This window comes from Coregonus clupeaformis, chromosome 1 (assembly GCF_020615455.1).
Source record: "Coregonus clupeaformis isolate EN_2021a chromosome 1, ASM2061545v1, whole genome shotgun sequence".
NCBI classification, from domain to species: Eukaryota; Metazoa; Chordata; class Actinopteri; order Salmoniformes; family Salmonidae; genus Coregonus; species Coregonus clupeaformis.
The window spans coordinates 13757366-13777085 of NC_059192.1; the positions used below are offsets into that span (position 1 = coordinate 13757366).

The window sequence follows — 19720 nt, forward strand, 5'->3', positions numbered from 1 at the left end:
CAGTGAAAACATGTTTAGACATTTTTTCAAATGTATTGCAAATGAAATACAGAAATATCTCATTAACATAAGTATTCACACCCCTGAGTCAATACTTTGTAGAAGCACCTTTGGTGGCGATTACAGCTTTGAATTGTCTTGGGTATGTCTATCAGCTTTGCACATCTGGATTTGGGACTTTCTCCGATTCAGATGTACAGTGGGGAAAAAACATATTTAGTCAGCCACCAATTGTGCAAGTTCTCCCACTTAAAAAGATGAGAGAGGCCTGTAATTTTCATCATAGGTACACGTCAACTATGACAGACAAATTGAGAAAAGAAAATCCAGAAAATCACATTGTAGGATTTTTAATGAATTTATTTGCAAATTATGGTGGAAAATAAGTATTTGGTCACCTGCAAACAAGCAAGATTTCTGGCTCTCACAGACCTGTAACTTCTTCTTTAAGAGGCTCCTCTGTCCTCCACTCGTTACCTGTATTAATGGCACCTGTTTGAACTTGTTATCAGTATAAAAGACACCTGTCCACAACCTCAAACAGTCACACTCCAAACTGCACTATGGCCAAGACCAAAGAGCTGTCAAAGGACACCAGAAACAAAATTGTAGACCTGCACCAGGCTGGGAAGACTGAATATGCAATAGGTAAGCAGCTTGGTTTGAAGAAATCAACTGTGGGAGCAATTATTAGGAAATGGAAGACATACAAGACCACTGATAATCTCCCTCGATCTGGGGCTCCACACAAGATCTCACCCCGTGGGGTCAAAATGATCACAAGAACGGTGAGCAAAAATCCCAGAACCACACGGGGGGACCTAGTGAATGACCTGCAGAGAGCTGGGACCAAAGTAACAAAGCCTACCATCAGTAACACACTACGCCGCCAGGGACTCAAATCCTGCAGTGACAGACGTGTCCCCCTGCTTAAGCCAGTACATGTCCAGGCCCGTCTGAAGTTTGCTAGAGTGCATTTGGATGATCCAGAAGAGGATTGGGAGAATGTCATATGGTCAGATGAAACCAAAATATAACTTTTTGGTAAAAACTCAACTCGTCGTGTTTGGAGGACAAAGAATGCTGAGTTGGATCCAAAGAACACCATACCTACTGTGAAGCATGGGGGTGGAAACATCATGCTTTGGGGCTGTTTTTCTGAATTTTTTTTCTCATTTTGTCTGTCATAGTTGACGTGTACCTATGATTAAAATTACAGGCCTCTCTCATCTTTTTAAGTGGGAGAACTTGCACAATTGGTGGCTGACTAAATTCTTTTTTCCCCCACTGTATTTTCTTAAAGCTCTGTTAAGTTAGATAGGGAGCAGCGGTGAACAGCAATCTTCATGTGTTTCCACAGATTTTCAATGGGATTCAAGTCTGGGCTTTGGCTGGGCCACTCAAGGACTTTCACATTCTTGTTCTGAAGCCATTCCAGTGTTGCTTTGGCTGTATGCTTGGGGTCATTGTCCCATTGGAACGTAAATCTTCGCCCCAGTCTAAGGTCATTTGTATTCTGAAGCAGGTTCTCGTCAAGAATGTGCCTGTATTTGGCTCCATTCATTGTTCCCTCTATCCTTACCAGTCTCCCAGTCCCTGAAAAGCATCCCCATAGCATGATGCTGCCGCCACCATGCTTCATATTAGAGATGGAGTTAGACGAGTGATGAGCTGTGCCTGGTTTTCTCCAGACATAGCGATTTGCATTCAGGCCAAAGAGTTACATTTATGTCTCATCAGACCACAGAATATTTTGCCTTATGCTCCGAGTTTTTCACATGCCTTTTTGCAAACTCCAGGCGTGCTGTCATGTGCCTTTTTCTCAGAAGTGGCTTCAATCTGGCCATTCTCCCATAAAGTCCAGATTGGTGAAGTGCTTTAGAGACTGTTGTCCTTCCGGCAGGTTCTCCCATCTTAGCCAAGGAACTCTGTAGTTCTGTCAGAGTGGTCATTGGGTTCTTGGTCACCTCCCTGACCAAGGTCCTTCTTGCCCGGTTGCTCAGTTTGGTCGGACGGCCAGCTCTAGGCAGAGTCTGGGTAGTTCCATATTTTTTTCAATTTCCCAATGATGGAGACCACAATGCTTTTGGAAACTTTCAACACTCTAGAAATTGTTTTATACCCTTCCCCAGATATATGCCTCATCACAATTATATCTTGGAGATCTACAGACAGTTCCTTGGACTTCATGGTATAGTTTCTGCTCTGACATGCACTGTCAACTGTGAGACCTTATATAGACAGGTGTGTTTCTTTCTAAATCATGTCCAAATAATTGAATTGGCCACAGGTGGACTCCAATCAAGTTGTAGAATCATCTCAAGGATGATCAAAGGAAATTGGACGCACCGAAGCTCAATTTGGAGTGTCATCATAGGGGTGTGAATACTTACTGTATGTAAATTTGATATTTTTGTATTTCATTTTCAATACATTTGCAAACATTTCTAAAAACATGTTTTCACTTTGTCATTATGGGGTATTGTGTGTTTATTTAATCCATTTTGAATTCAGGCTGTAACACAACAAAATGAGGAATAAGTCAAGGGGTGTGAATACTTTCTGAAGACACTAACTGCCGAGCATAATGGTTGGTGGACATGGAGTTGAACATGCCATTACCCATACTGATGAAGGATCTTACATTTGATCACCCTGTTGCAGGAGAACTTGCAATGCAGGAAATTTAAAACTTGTAGTGTATGAGGTTTAAAAAGGCTTCTGAAGTTTGACATTTCAGTGGAAATTACAGACTTGATTTTCCCTTACGAAAAATGTATCAACCTCTACAACAGGTAGCTCAGTGGTTAAGAGCGTTGTGCCAGTAACCGAAAGGTCGCTGGTTCTAATCCCCGAGCCGACTAGGTGAAAAATCTGTCAATGTGCCCTTGAGCAAGGCACTTAAGCCTAATTGCTCCTGTAAGTCGCTCTGGATAAGAGCGTCTGCTAAATGACTCAAATGTACAAAAATGTCTAACTATAGTCCACATTTCATGTTACTGCCGGATTATTTTCCTGCTGTAGAAAACTGCCTCAAATTAAGAACATAGGAATCCCATTTCAACCTCGCAAAGCAACATGGTAAAGCATACCATTTTCACATCTTGTTAACACACTCCTTGAGCAAATGGAACTGTGCCTAATAGACCGACAAGGTTATAGTGTACAGTCCTGGAACAAAGGAGTGTTTTACAGCCTGTATTCAAAACAAACCAGCCGTATAATAAAATACACCTCAGCCTTGTCCAAGGCTGGCTGTTGAGTTACACAACATTTAGATATCCCTTGGAAGTCATTTTACTCCAAAGGTCATAGATATGTATGGTGGATTACAGAGTGAAATTATATTATATGACCAAATTGTGTACAGAAAGATCACTTCTCCAGAACATAAATAAAACAAAAGAATCACAGATTAAGGTGTGCTAAATATTATTTATTTCCTATTGGAATAATTTCTTCCATGGTTACACCACAACCAGCTCTTCTCATTGGGTGGTTAACGCGACAGTTCTGAGGTATACATATCATTTGAGGAGAGGGGCATTTGGGTCAGTCTTCATCAGTAAGCTGAGACATTGTCATTGCTTTTAACCTCTCTCTCCATCACACTGACCTTTGGGTCAAAGGACAGCCCAAACAATGCAGCTATTTGACATAATAGGCAAGGAATGACATGACATAGGGAATCCAATACCTCAAGCAAAAACACAAGCAATAATCGATGTAATAAATAAATCAATAGAAAATATGAAATTATTCAGGATTTTTTTTTTTGCAAACATGACTGCCTTGCAGAGCATATGAGCGGAGTGGAGCGGGAGCGAGCGTGGAGCGTGAGCGGACGGATTTTGAACAGAGCGCAGAGCGGCATTTTTAAAAGGACGGAGCGTCGCCCTATGTCCCGCTCCAATTTCGCTCGCTCACACCACGAGTCTGAAGCATGCTCAAGCCTGACCCAGAATCCATCTGTTTAATTTAATTTGTGTCGTCCATTAATTTGTATTTTATAGAGCGAGAGGAGCAGCAGCAGCAACAAGAGAAAAGGGTTGAGGAATTCAAAAGTTTATTCACTGCACGCAAAGGCCCACCCATAACAAGGGAGAGAAAAAGAGAGCTGGATGTAGCATTTTTTGAAATGATTTTCATGGACTATGAACCGCTGAGTAAAGGAGAACGCGAAGGGATGCAACACTTCGCCAGCGCAGCTCAACCGGGCTACACTCCCCCAAGAAACTATGATAAATCAGTACTTTACTTTGTCAAATTTACATCTGAGATGCCCCATTCACATGCTTCAGCTGGCGATCAAAAACGCCGTTAACAAGCACGACAACATTAATAGGCTGTTAGTGAAAGTCGGGCACCTGGTGAAAAGTGTACGCAAGAGCACAGAGGAAACCGACCAATTAGGTGTCCGCCCCACAAATGCCTGCGCCATTCGATGGAGCAGCCAGCTGCGGATGATTCAGTCGTTCATCTGGTTGTTCCAAAAAGACCCGTTATGGTAAAACAAACTCAAGTCTAATGTTGCTAACATCACCCTGAATCAAGTACGGCAGCTGACGCACCTTGTCAGTGTGCTGACACCACTAGCAGACCTCACAGACAAAATGCAGAAGGAGCTGGGGAACCTGGGGATGATCCTCCCTGCTGTCACAGAAATCAAATCCCTGCTCACCGATTACACTCACGCTGCACTTCCAATGGGCATCGCTGCTTTTGCAGAAACATTGGCAAACAACGTGTCAATTCGCTATGGAATATACTATACTGATTAACATCTCATTTTAGCGTCAGTGTTCGATCCCCGTTTCAAGACAGAATGGATAATCCGAGATGAGTCTGTATGCAACAAATTCGGGGAGATAAAGTAAGGCTGTGGTTTAAGCTAAAAGTGAAATACATGCAGATTTTGTTCCTTTTTTGGAGTGAGCGGGGGGCGATTTGAGTGGAGCGCGATGCAAACTGCGTTGAGCGCTGAGCGATAATGAGCGGACTGGCCTGATGTGGCTTTGAGCGGGGGGAGCGGAGGGGTGAACAGCTCCGTGAGCGAGGAGCTGAGATTCTCACCGCTCCACTCCGCTCATATGCTCTGCTGCCTTGGAAACACATTGACATGATTCAAAGAATTACATGATTCTTTACATTCAGAATTGTTCAAGTGTGTGTGCTATAATCGGTGATCGGCGTCAGGTTCATTTAAGCACCCTCCTATCTGTTAGCGTGTAAATACTGATGTAGCACTTTAAAAAACAGTCATTCAAGTCAACATAAATACATTAATGAGGACACTGTTACAGTTACTGTACAACCACAAAAACAAAGGCACTGAGGAATATTGTTACTAAATTGTTATCTCCTTTTTGCTCACTTTTGTCTCCCAACTGTAAAAATGTCAAGCATTAATTTGAATAATAAACCCGTTATATGCTTAGAAAATGGTTTACACCTTGGCCGAGCTTAGTTTAAACGGCTACAAAATTGTAAGTCACTACAAAAAACGCCTCCTGCTTCACGACAGGTCAGTTCTCAATGCTACAGCACGTCTTTGAACCAAAACTTGGTAAAACATTTGAGCATGATAAAACCAAACATTTGGAACAACCCAATCGCTGTGACAAACATGTTAATTAATTCAATTTCAGTCACAGAGTCTCTGTATCGGTTACAGAGGGAGATATTAGCATTTAACTATAGATTTACATTTCCTGTTGCTAGCTGAAATAGATCTGGACCTGCCAATAAAATGCTTGCAATCCACCCACTGGAAACCATTGCTTTCAGAGTAGCCTCGAGAGGATAGACTGATTGTTTTCCAATGTGAAATGTTTTGGCTGAAACGATGGTTGGTCACAGCGCTAGCCAGTTGGACTGGAGTGTATATTACAGGAGCAAGCTAAAGGGAGATGGAACAGCATCAGAGTTCGATAGATAGGGCATCTTCTTTTGATTAGACGTGGCACTTTAAAGAGAGTCGTTAAGAGTCCCACCATCATGTCCTGGGGGGGGTCACCTCCCGCTGTCACGGGCACTCTGTGTCGATCCGGCTGTACTTCACTTGACTCCATTGGGCCGGTGGCCATGACAGCGGCATCTGGTAGTTCCGAGGGACGATGCCTGTGACATTCTGTTCCAGGTACTGGAAAATTCGGTACCACCACACCCTTGAGAAAAGGTTGCTCTGCGATGATTCCTTCAGCACCTGTGAAAACAAATTAAAATGTTCATGAATAACACCATTCCATAATTTTTTATACACGTTGAACATACAAGTAATACTACTCTATTACAGGGTAATTACATTGGTTATTCCACTGGTAAGTGTGACCAAATATAGACTTACTTGCTGGTTGGCCATGGTGTGGTACCACCAGAATAGGCGTGTGGTGATGAAGTAAGCCACCACCACGTCTATGGAGTAGTGGTCATGAGCCAAGAGAATGCAGAAGAGGCCTACAGCACAGAGCAGCCAGCAGATCAAATGGTACCACCAGAACCGCTTTGGAGAGTCTGCGAGAAACACAGAAAATACCTTTAAGTCAATGTGACCAATCAGATGTATGTTTTCTCAACAGTCATACATCAGCTTTAACAGCTCGTACAGTTTACCACCAAGTGTCTCCGCTGCTCCAAAATAAACATCACATACTTCACGGGTTTTCACTAAGAAAGGCTACGCAGTAGAGTTGTGTAGCCTACTTACACTCTTTAATGAAGAGATAGCAGAGCGTCAGCATGACTGTGTGGCCACTGTAAAGGTAGTCCCCACACATGTGGTGCGAGCCAGTGATGGTCAGACCTCCTCCTGCAATCATCTTCATGACTCGGCGCATTTGGGACTCCCAGTCACCAAACAGCTACAACAGAAGAAAAAAAAACAGCACAAAAGTATGTCAAGTATGCTCCAGAAAGGCATAAGCAAATAGTCAGACTTATTCAACAATAATACAGTAACAACATTTGTGTCTGTGAAATTGGCAAAAGGGGATGTGTTAGCCTACTATTAGGAGCTTGAACGGCACTAACCCTGTTAAACCTCTTCCGCCAGTTAGAAGCTGATCATACGTGATCAGACTAACTTGGAACAAGGCCTCCAGTCAGAGACGCTAGCCCACAGCCAACCGGTTTCAACAGTTGGAAAGCTATCGCCAATTTTGTTAATTCAGTTAGATTCAACAGGAAATGTGAAACTGTCCGAAATAGGTGAGCGGGCTCATTTGGACAGATTCCTCTGAGGGGATATCCTGGCCTGTGGTGTGCTGAGGGGATGCAGATCTTGGCCTTATTCATTAAGTCTCTACTATTTGCCTCCCACTATCGTGAGGGGTGGAACACTCAAAAGGAACTGAAACCCTACACCACTGCTTCACGACTGAACAGACCTGCTAAAAGTAGGGAGCATTGAGGTAAGCGGTTGTCACAGTAGGTGAACGAAGTGGTCATACGCAGTCAAATAAATGTTCAAAGCCATTGAGTCTTAAGACCATTTAAAACGTTGGCTACAGATAAATTATCATCTTAACGTGAGGGAATTTATCAGCTTTTACTATAGCATGGCTAAGGAGAAACTGCTGAAGAAACGGGTCTAAATCAAATTGACAGATGCCGTCTACTATCCTTAAAAATATGACCAACGTTGCCACAAATTAAATCAAAAAACCTCAAAAGAGGCATAAATCGTTGGTTTTCGTTTAACGTAAGAACATCTGCAGTTCTTTTTTTAACTGCCAATGATAACTGCCGTTTCACATCCTGCCTGCAATGGAAAATTGGGACCAAAGGGGGTTAAATAGCTGGAAAATAATTTCACTTTTCTCATCCACATAAAAAATGCTTTCTCAGTGCCTTCCGGCTCAGCACTTTCAACATCGACCCGAGGTTCGCAGACATGTTAAGACATAAGCTACTAACTACACAGTCATGTCACTTAGTATGCTATAGGTAACTGCCAAAATAAAGGAAACAGTTGAGTAAATGAGGGATACAAAGTATATTGAAAGCAGGTGCTTCCACACAGGTCTGGTTCCTGAGTTAATTCAGCAATTAACATCCCATCATGCTTAGGGTCATGTATAAAAATGCTTGGCAGGCCATTATTTTTGCTATTATTTTGGCTACCATGGCTATCATGGATATGACCCCATAGGATGGCAATGCCCCCATCCACTAGGTACGAGTGGTCACTGAATGGTTTGATGAGCATGAAAACGATGTAAACCATATGCCATGGCCGTCTCAGTCACCAGATCTCAACCCAATTGAACACTTATGGGAGATTCTGGAGCGGCGCCTGAAACAGCATTTTCTACCACCATCAACACCAAAAAAAACAAATGATGGAATTTCTCGTGGACGAATGGTGTTGCATCCCTCCAATAGAGTTCCAGACACTAGCAGAATCTATGCCAAGGTGCACTGAAACTTATGGCTCGTGGTGGCCCAACACCCTATTAAGACACTTTAAGTTGGAAGTTACCTGTATGTTTTTGCATAATGAAATGATGCAACAAAAAGGCTATATTTCTGAGCCCAGGGAGAGGTGGCAAGTACCTTAGGAGAGCACTTGAAATGCATCCCTGGCACAGGGAGAGTGGTTATGTACATGGTGATACACCTGTATAGGTAGAGTGTGCCAACGATGAAGAAGAAACGTCGACCAACGATGGACCTGAGGACGAGAAAGTTGTACATACACAATCAAGACTTGCTGGAGTGCTTAACCAGCACACTGCTAAACATACTTTAACATGGAGTGGATCCTTCAATACGTTCCGGAAGTTATGATTCAAGTCGTTATCAATTACTGTAACATATCTTGTTCATTTACCTATATTTTAACAGCGCCAACTGTAGAAGCCACAGGCTGACCAGTATCATACCGTTGATTTCGCATATGGAAAAAGCCCAGTCTACTCGGTCGAAAAAGTCAAAGAATTTGTCTGGCAGGGGCGGAGTAGCCTCTTTGGGAGGCACTCGTTCATGGACCACGGAGATCATGATTGTGGTGGAGACGAAGCAGATCATGGCGTAGATGCAAGCCACGCCAGTCTTCCCCCACTCCTCAGGGAACGGAGAGCGGTTGATCTCAGGCATGGGGATCTGAACCTGCTCCTTGTGGAACCCATTGATCAGACCGTTCCTCTTGGGCTTGTTCCCATTTACCTCATTGTTGACGGTCAAGATGGAGTGTCCGTTGGCGTGCCCGTTTTTATGTGCTTCAATGTGGTGCTCTATCCTGAGAGTCTCCATCTTGTCCAGGAGCTGTCTGCCTCTGTCCGAGGTGACAAGGGCCAGAGGGGCCGTCTGGAAGTCCGCCTTGGAGAGCTGCAGGAGGCCCTGGCCGTCCAGATGGCGGAAGGCCTCAGAGTATTCCTGCATTCCCTCATTGGTCAGCCACTGGAGCACGTCCTCCGTTGACCACTGGGCCACTTTCTTCATGTCAGCCCCTGTGCTGTACGAATGGCAAACGGAGGGAGAAACTAGGGTGGAAGAGTCCAGAGGTGTTAGCGGTTCGGTCTAACAAATCCAGAGTCCTCCTCAGGTCACACTCATCACGTAGTAAGGACATTGGGTGCTGCCAACACCTGGAGTGTCCAGTCAGGCAAATCTAGAAGTTAATCCATCCTACCAAAGTTTGGGATTGAACTTGCAGGTTTGAAGCAGTGACTATTTTGTCCTAAAATGGGAGAAGAAAAAAAATCAAAAACATTAGGATAAGAGTTCCAAACAATTCATAACACGTTTACAAGTATTCAAACATTACTTTGAAATAGGCTATGTAGCAAACAATCAAGTCTATTATATAATGTATGTAACCTATGTAATAGTGTGATGACAAAGCAGATACATTCATTGTAGAAATAAAAAATATATAATGGTAAAAGTCTAATATTCATAATGTAGAGTGCACTAAAATCAAATCACCCATTCAACAGATTCATATATACACAAACACATATATATATATATATATATACACACACTGGTGTAAAGTACTTAAGTAAAAATACTTGAAAGTACTACTTAAGTAGTTTTCTGGGGTATCTGTACATTACTATTTATATTTTTGACAACTTTTACTTCACTACATTCCTAAAGAAAATAATGTACTTCTTACTCCATACATTTTTCCTGAAACCCAAATGTACTCATTACATTTGGAATGCTTAGCAGGACAGGAAAATGGTCAAATTCACACACTAATCAAGAGAACATCCCAGGTCATCTCTACTGCCTCTGATCTGGTGTACTCACTAAACACAAATGCCTTGTTTGTAAATTATGTCTAGTGTTGGAGTGTGTCCCTGGCTATCCATAAATAAAAAATAAAAACAATTGTGCCGTCTGGTTTGCTTATTATAAGGAATTTGAAACCTTTACTTTTGATACTTAAGTATATTTAAAACCAAATAATTTTAGACTTTTACTCAAGTAGTATTTTACTGGGTGACTTTCACTTTTACTTGAGTCATTTTCTATTAAGGTATCTTTACTTATACTCAAGTATGACAATTGGTTACTTTTTCCACCTCTGTATACAGTTGAAGTCGGAAGTTTACACTCACCTTGCCAAATACATTTAAACTCAGTTTTTCACAATTACTGACATTTAATCCTAGTAAGAATTCCCTGTTTAGGTCAGTTAGGATCACCACATTATTTTAAGAATGTGAAATGTCAGAATAATAGTAGAGAGAATTATTTATTTCAGCTTTTATTTCTTTCATCACATTCCCAGTGGGTCAGAAGTTTACATACACTCAATTAGTATTTGGTAGCATTGCCTTTAAATTGTTTCACTTGGGTCAAACGTTTCAGGTAGCCTTCCACAAGCTTCCCACAATAAGTTGGGTGAATTTTGGCCCATTCCTCCTGACAGAGCTGGTGTAACTGAGTCAGGTTTGTAGGCCTCCTTGCTCGCACACGCTTTTTCAGTTCTGCCCACACATTTTCTATAGGATTGAGGTCAGGGCTTTGTGATGGCCACTCCAATACCTTGACTTTGTTTTCCTTAAGCCATTTTGCCACAACTTTGGAAGTATGCTTGGGGTCATTGTCCATTTGGAAGACCCATTTGCGACCAAGCTTTAACTTCCTGACTGATGTCTTGACATGTTGCTTCAATATATCCACATAATTTTCCTTCCTCATGATGCCATCTATTTTGTGAAGTGCACCAGTCCCTCCTGCAGCAAAGCACCCCCACAGCATGACGCTGCCACCCCCGTGCTTCACAGTTGGGATGGTGTTCTTCGGCTTGCAAGCATTCCCCTTTTTCCTCCAAACATAACGATGGTCATTATGGGCAAACAGTTCTATTTTTGTTTCATCAGACCAGAGGACATTTCTCCAAAAAGTACGATCTTTGTGCCCATGTGCAGTTGCAAACCATACTCTGGCTTTTTTTATGGCGGTTTTGGAGCAGTGGCTTCTTCCTTGCTGAGCGGCCTTTCAGGTTATGTCAATATAGGACTCGTTTTACTGTGGATATAGATACTTTTGTACCTGTTTCCTCCAGCATCTTCACAAGGTCCTTTGCTGTTGTTCTGGGATTGATTTGCACTTTTCGCACCAAAGTAAGTTTATCTCTAGGAGACAGAACGCGTCTCCTTCCTGAGCGGTATGACGGCTGCGTGGTCCAATGGTGTTTATACTTGCGTACTATTGTTTGTACAGATGAACGTGGTACCTTAAGGTGTTTGGAAATTGCTCCCAAGGATGAACCAGACTTGTGGAGGTCTACAATTTTTTTTCTGAGGTCTTGCCTGATTTCTTTTGATTTTCATCCATGATGTCAAGCAAAGAGGCACTGGGTTTGAAGGTAGGCCTTGAAATACATCCATAGGTACACCTCCAATTGACTCAAATTATGTCAATTATCCTATCAGAAGCTTCTAAAGCCATGACATCATTTTCTGGAATTTCCAAGCTGTTTAAAGGCACAGTCAACTTAGTGTATGTAAACTTCTGACCCACTGGAATTGTGATACAGTGAATTATAAGTGAAATAATATGTCTGTAAACAATTGTTGGAAAAGTTACTTGTGTCATGCACAAAGTAGATGTCCTAACCGACTTGCCAAAACTATAGTTTGTTAACAAGAAATTTGTGGAGTGGTTGAAAAATTAGTTTTAATGACTCCAACCTACAGTGAGGGAAAAAAGTATTTGATCCCCTGCTGATTTTGTACGTTTGCCCTCTGACAAAGACATGATCAGTGTATAATTTTAATGGTAGGTTTATTTGAATAGTGAGAGACAGAATAACAGCAAAAAAATCCAGAAAAACGCATGTAAAAATTTTTATAAATTGATTTGCATTTTAATGAGGGAAATAACTATTTGACCCCTCTGCAAAACATGACTTAGTACTTGGTGGCAAAACCCTTGTTGGCAATCACAGAGGTCAGACGTTTCTTGTAGTTGGCCACCAGGTTTGCACACATCTCAGGAGGGATTTTGTCCCACTCCTCTTTGCAGATCTTCTCCAAGTCATTAAGATTTCGAGGCTGACGTTTGGCAACTCGAACCTTCAGCTCCCTCCACAGATTTTCTATGGGATTAAGGTCTGGATACTGGCTAGGCCACTCCAGGACCTTAATGTGCTTCTTCTTGAGCCACTCCTTTGTTGCCTTGGCCGTGTGTTTTGGGTCATTGTCATGCTGTAATACCCATCCACGACCCATTTTCAATGCCCTGGCTAAGGGAAGGAGGTTCTCACCCAAGATTTGACGGTACATGGCCCTGTCCATCGTCCCTTTGATGCGGTGAAGTTGTCCTGTCCCCTTAGCAGAAAAACAACCCCAAAGCGTAATGTTTCCACCTCCATGTTTGACAGTGGGGATGGTGTTCTTGGGGTCATAGGCAGCATTCCTCCTCCTCCAAACATGCCGAGTTGAGTTGATGCCAAAGAGCTCAATTTTGGTCTCATCTGACCACAACAGGTTCACCCAGTTCTCCTCTGAATCATTCAGATGTTCATTGGCAAACTTCAGACGGGCCTGTATATGTGATTTCTTGAGCAGGGGGACCTTGCGGGCGCTGCAGGATTTCAGTCCTTCACGGCGTAGTGTGTTACCAATTGTTTTCTTGGTGAATATGGTCCCAGCTGCCTTGAGATCATTGACAAGATCCTCCAGTGTAGTTCTGGGCTGATTCCTCACCGTTCTCAGGCCGAGGGAGATTGACAGTTATTTTGTGTTTCTTCCATTTGCGAATAATCGCACCAACTGTTGCTCCTAATCTCATCTTGTTACCTGTATAAAAGACACCTGGGAGCCAGAAATCTTTATGATTGAGAGGGGGTCAAATACCTATTTCCCTCATTAAAATGCAAATTAATTTATAATTTATAGTTTTTCTGGATTTTTTTGTTGTTATTCTGTCTCTCACTGTTCAAATAAACCTACCATTACAATTATAGACTGATCATTTCTTTGTCAGTGGGTAAACATACAAAATCAGCATGGGATCAAATACTTATTTTCCCTCACTGTAAGTGTATGTAAACTTCCAACATCAACTGCATGTACACACACACACACACACACACACACACACACACAATATTGCACGCACACAGGACCACACATTTAGACACTAGCAAGCGCTCTCTCGTTCAGGAGGACATTACTTCTATTTTGGAAAACAAAGCCTCAACTATCCGTTCAAAAACAAAGCCTCAACTATCCGTTCAAATACCAGCGAAAAGTGCTTTCAGGTGAGGAATTAGCCCACAGCTACGTAACACTGTTATTTCATAAACACACCGCGTCTACGACTTTGTAACTATTCAACCATTTCTGATATTATTATTGTGTATCAATACAGTATAGTTGAGAAAGCAACTTCCGTGTTGAGAGTCGTATACGTTTAAAATGTGTAGGCTACATTGTCGCACATTTTTTTCACGCTCTGTGGAATAATTGACGACAAATAACCTGTTACCTTGTTGCTGCTGTGTTGCGGAATGAACAAACCCAATCCGACAATACGCTACTCCTCATTAGAAAATGAACCAACCGGCAAGTTGAGGCAAATTTATGTGAAGCGCGGGTTAGGGGAAACATTCCAACAGTTTGCTCACAGGGTGGGGCACTGTTTACAAATTGGTTTCGAGAGAGGGGGATGGTTTTTTACATTAGCAAAAGGCTTAAAACCCCATAATAGTGCCTCTTCTCCAGATAATTACATCAGAAAAGAAGCGTCACTTATTTTTAGTGGAGTGGATGACACCCATATCGTCACCCGTTATCTGTGATACACACAATACTTCTGATAAAACTGACAGCAACAGAAAGTGAGAGCTAAGGTGTCCCCCATAATCAATTAACGCCTCGATAACACCGATACACCAATTGTGCTATTTGAGCAAAATGGAACGCGGCATCATCTCAACATTCAACTTCTGCTACCATTTCTGTCAAGCCGTCTACACATACAGTTTGACGCATACATTCGATAAGTCCAACATGTGCACCACACAGAACGCACTGCTTCAACGCTGCAAGTCAAACGCAGCGATCCATTATAAATAAATGTCCTTCTGGCGTACTAAACTGCAATGAAACTGTCAGTGTGATCGAGGCATAACGATGGTCTATGCGTTCCATGGAAAATAGCGCGTCGTGGAACATACCTTCCATGGAGTTGTATAGCGCGTCGTGGAACACACCTTCCACAGAGTTGCATTATGTTCGAGAGAAAAGCCCAGAGCTGATTATCCCATTTATACAATGGATATAATTTTACACATTTGCCCGAAATAAAATGTGTTCATTTGCTGGTATAAATGTGTTCAACATCCACTGAAGTAGCTAGCAAGTTTACTAAATAGCTACAGTAGTTGCCTTGGTAACAAAACAAACAGACTTGCTAGCATAGAAATAAGAACGATTATAAACTGGGTGGTTCGAGCCCTGAATGCTGATTGGCTGACAGCCGTGGTATATCAGACCTTATACCACTGGTATGAGAAAACATGTATTTTTACTGCTCTAATTATGTTGGTAACCAGTTTATAATAGCATTAAGGCACCTCGGGGGTTTGTGGTATCTGGCCAATATACCACGGCTAAGGGCTGTATCCAGGAACTCCGCGTTGTGTCGTGCATAAGAACAGCCCTTAGCCGTGGTATATTGGCCATATACACCACACCCATTCGTGCCTTATTGCTAATTATACAACGGGTGGTTCTAATCCTGAATGCTGATTGGTTAAATCCGCATTCCAGCCAGTGTCTATTCCACAAATTACCACCGGCTAAATCTATGACATTAAAATGCCTATTGACTCTGTTCCATCGGACTACACAATCCACTGTCTAATCAGCCCAGCCAGGCAATTTATGAACTTGATCTCCACTATAAAAAGCATCTAGACATAGACTAACATTTCGTTTTCAACAGCGGAGATTTGTATAAACCTTGCTGTCTGTCTTTCCTACATTTGCAACATTGTTTTAATATTCAAATTCGTCTCGGGCCTAACAACACCCATGCCAATATATCCTGCAAACACCGGCTTCTCTGGCATTATTACTTAAATAGAACGAGCGTTCCCATTCAAGTCAATGATGGCATAATGGGGTGGGCATGGAGCCCATTGCGAGTGTACCCATAGCTAAGAAACCGGAAGAATTGCGGAAGTTCTGGGGGAAGTGTACCAAATATTTTTTATAACTAAATCCTCTATACTTCCTGCTTTTTTTCTGACACACACACAAAACGAGCGCGGCGCCAAATGCTGCTAGCTTGATGTCGAGAAAGAGAGGGTGGTACATTTGTAGCGGTTATTTTTCCTCAGACAAGTAGATGTATGGAGTGAGATTGTTGTTGTTTTTTTCCTGTCAGTTTTCTTGTCTAGTTTTTTTTTTTTTTTAAGTGTATACTTCAAGGCTGGTTTATACTTCGTCTATCGACATGTCTGTAGACAGTTGTCGCAGTGACATCATGAACATTCTATTGTCGTCTGACATCAAACTTGTCGTTGTGAAAAAGTATAAACACAAAAATTACAGGTTACATGACATCAGCAGCCTAGTGGTCCAAAATAGCATATCTGGTGTATTTTAACAACAATAAACCCATCCGTTTAAAAATAAATCTACGAAACCAGGCAACTAAAATAAACGTTCTAAACAATGTTTTGGTTTGTTTCTAACTTGTTAGCTAGATAGCTAATGTTAGCTGGCTAGCCAGTTCAAATAATGACCGTATCATAGCTGACAACATCTTAACTTTAGCAAATTTGTATTCATTATTACAGGAAAAGAAACTCACAACAAGATCAGTTAATGGCAAGCTAATTACAGAAAATAGATTGCGGTTATGAGTGTGACGAAATAAAAGCAGGTCATTTACTTGAGCACTGTATCCTTGCTGGCTCAGTCAGGTAACCATGACAACGGACGCAGCGACATGGTCAAAGTTGAACTTTTTTCATCTGTCTGCGACAGGGAAACCGACAGTTGCAGCAACGGTCTACAGAAATTCCACCGGAGTATAAATTAAATGTTGTTTTGACCAGCGGCTCTTGTCGCATTCTAATTGTCTACAGACATGTCGATAGACAAAGTATAAACTAGCCTTAACCCGCATTTTTAATATCGCCACCGTCGGCCGACACAGTAAAATTGACTTTTTTGCCCCTCTCTCGGCTTGAATCAAAATCGGTAAAAGGTAAGATATTTACTAGCTAGCTTGTTAATTAACCTAGCTAGTTAGTAAGCCAGACAACATTGTTACATCAATTGATACATTGACATATTAGCTAGCCAGCATATCAATAACGATAACTGGCGTCTGGCTAATGTTAGCTAAGTTATCGCTAATGTAGCTAGCTAGCCAACGTTAACTTAACTAGATGAGAAGTAGAGAACATTAGCTAGCTAGCAAGCAACCTAACCCAAGCTAACTGTCTACGTGGTGAGTGCCAGTTAGCTAGAGCTGTCTAGCTAACGTTACTGATTAAATTACCCTCAATAATGCCTGGGTAATTATTTATTCATAGTAGTATGTAGGGACTAGTCTCTAAATTACATTCCCTGCTATTTAAAATTACTCATAAACCAATCCCTTCATGCATAATGGAAGAAAGACCTCTCTGTGTGTAGTACTGTGACTAATTTGACCTTATTATAAACATGGAAATATCTGTAGGATGCATGCATGGGGCGAGTGAAAGAAACATAGTTGCTCTTTCATCAACGTATGACTCTGTAAAAAAGACTGATATTGTCAGCCATTAATCTAACTTTGGGTTGGGGAAGTCCTGTGGGTGGGGGGTTGCTAGGGAACTGTTTGTCTTGTTTGGTCTTGTCACTTGTTTATCTGTCTATGTGCACTGTTTTGTGTACCTTATTAAAAAATAATAGAAACAGTTGATCACAAAAAAAAAAAAAAAAAAAATCCTGGGTAAAAAAGTTACATTCAACCAGCTAGCTAGCTAACTTGCTTGATATGGAGGACAGTGTTGAAGTAGGCTAATGTTATGTGGTGCAGTGAGTTTGTTCTTGGTAAATTTGTAGGGTGGAAATTAACTCAGAGACATTAGCTCCTAGCTAATCTGTAGATAGGTACATATTCTAATTAACAACAATCGCAGGCAGATTATGTAACGTTATAGGCACCACAGATGTTTGAAAATGAATAATACAGAAAAAAACACTAAATACAAATGCATTCATTATGGCCCGGGGGAGAAGGCTCCACAAGGAGCTAACTAGTGACTCGCTATGACTTGGCCTCTAATTTTAGTATGTATAGTGGGTAGCTATGGAGTGCTTACAGGGTATGCTGTTCCTGAGGGAGTTGATGGTGTAGGACTTGGAATATGGTCTTGCATGTCAAGTATAAGGTCTTACAGGTCAAGGGTAGAGTCTTGCAGGTCATGCTCCAGGCTGCGAATGAGTGTCTCTGAACTCTTACTAGGACTCATACTAGCATAGTCATGGTTCCCCTGTTTACAAAGCAACATGCTCAACAACAAAAAAAGAACAGCCTGCAAACTGGGTTTGCATTAGGACTGAATCCACAGTGATGTAGTAGATATCTTGTACTGGATGCTTACACAGCAAACTGTGTTGGGCTCGTGGAAGCAAGATGAATCCCCTGACATAAAAATTGAACAAATAAATGAATCTGTTCAATTAAATAGATATGCTGAGGATAACAACTCCTCAACAAGTCCTGTTGCTAAAACTTATAAACACCCCTCTGTAGTGCATCTGTTCTTGTATGTAATGTGTAACTCCATACCTCAAATTCTGTAGGGAATGCATCTTCCCTAAGTGTCACATATGTTAATGTCTGAAACATTATTATCTTGAAATGCCTGCTGCGTAAGTAGTGACACTGCTATTTCTCATTCTTAGTGGGATCCTTTGGGAACCTAAAACATACACTACATTACCAAAAGTATGTGGATACCTGCTCGTCGAACATCTCATTCCAAAGTCATGGCAATTAATATGGAGTTGGTCCCTCCTTTGCTGCTATAACAGCCTCCACTCTTCTAGGAAGGCTTTCCACTAGATGTTGGAACATTTGCTTCCATTCAGCCACAAGAGCATTAAAGAGGTTGGGCACTGATGTTGGGCGATTAGGCCTGGCTTGCAGTCGGCGTACCAATTCATCCCAAAGCTGTTCGATGGGGTTGAGGTCAGGGCTCTTTGCAGGCCAGTCAAGTTTTTCCACACCGATCAACAAACCATTTCTGTATGGACCTCGCTTTGTGTACGGGGACATTGTCATGCTGAAACAGGAAAGGGCCTTCCCCAAACTGTTGCCACAAAGTTGGAAGCACAGAATCGTCTAGAATGTCATTGTATACTGTAGCGTTAAGATTTCCCATCACTGGAACTAAGGAGCCTGAACCATGAAAAACAGCCCCAGACCATTATTCCTCCTCCACCAAACTTTACAATTGGCACTATGCATTCGGGCAGGTAGCGTTCTCCTGGCATCCACCAAACCCAGATTTGGCCGTCGGACTGCCAGATGGTGAAGCGTGATTCATCACTCCAGAGAGCGCGTTTCCACTGAGTCCAATGGTGGCGAGCTTTACACCACCCCAGCCGACGCTTGGCATTGTGCATGGTGATCTTAGGCTTGTGTGCGGCTACTCGGCCATGGAAACCCATTTCATGAAGCTCCCGACGAACAGTTATTGTGCTGACGTTGCTTCCAGAGGCAGTTTGAAACACGGTAGTGAGTGTTGCAACCGAGGACAGACAATTATCAGCACTCGGCGGTCCCGTTCTGTGAGCTTGTGTGGCCTACCACTTCGCGGCTGAGCCGTTGTTGCTCCTAGACATTTCCACTTCACAATAACAGCACTTACAGTTGACGGGGGCAGCTCTAGCAGGGCAGAAATTTGACGAACTGACTTTCAACTGACGGTGCCACGTTGAAAGTCACTGAGCTCTTCAGGAAGGCCATTCTACTGCCAATGTTTCCCTATGGAGATTGCATGGCTGTGTGCTCGATTTTATACACCTGTCAGCAACGTGTGTGGCTGAAAAAGCAAAATCCTCTAATTTGAAGGGGTGTCCACATACTTTTGTATATATAGTGTATGTTTCATAATAAACATATTTCATTTCATTTTAATGTGACTTCAGTTTTGATTAGGAATGTACGTGTTACTCATAAATACAATCTCATTCTAGTTCTGTGATGTTACAACTAATGAACACTAATTAAAAGTTTTATACCA

At 42.0% G+C, this 19720-nt stretch overlaps 1 protein-coding gene across 3 annotated transcripts in view; it reads right to left on the minus strand.

Annotated features, from left to right (window-relative positions):
* Window positions 1-5022: 5022 nt before the first annotated feature.
* LOC121532937 (phosphatidylcholine:ceramide cholinephosphotransferase 1-like) overlaps window positions 5023-19720 on the minus strand; it is a 43514-nt gene continuing 28816 nt past the window's right edge. For 2 of the 3 annotated variants that reach the window (XM_041838803.2, XM_041838747.2), the window contains exons 2-6: window positions 8831-9679; window positions 8554-8671; window positions 6707-6860; window positions 6347-6513; window positions 5023-6205 (exon numbers count right to left, since the gene is read on the minus strand). In XM_041838803.2, coding sequence (XP_041694737.1) covers window positions 6026-6205; window positions 6347-6513; window positions 6707-6860; window positions 8554-8671; window positions 8831-9441 — 1230 coding nt within the window. In that variant the 5' untranslated portion in view covers window positions 9442-9679 and the 3' untranslated portion in view covers window positions 5023-6025. Of the gene's footprint in view, window positions 6206-6346; window positions 6514-6706; window positions 6861-8553; window positions 8672-8830; window positions 9680-13950; window positions 14693-19720 lie in introns of those variants that run through there. The other variant, XM_041838866.2, reaches the window with a different exon arrangement.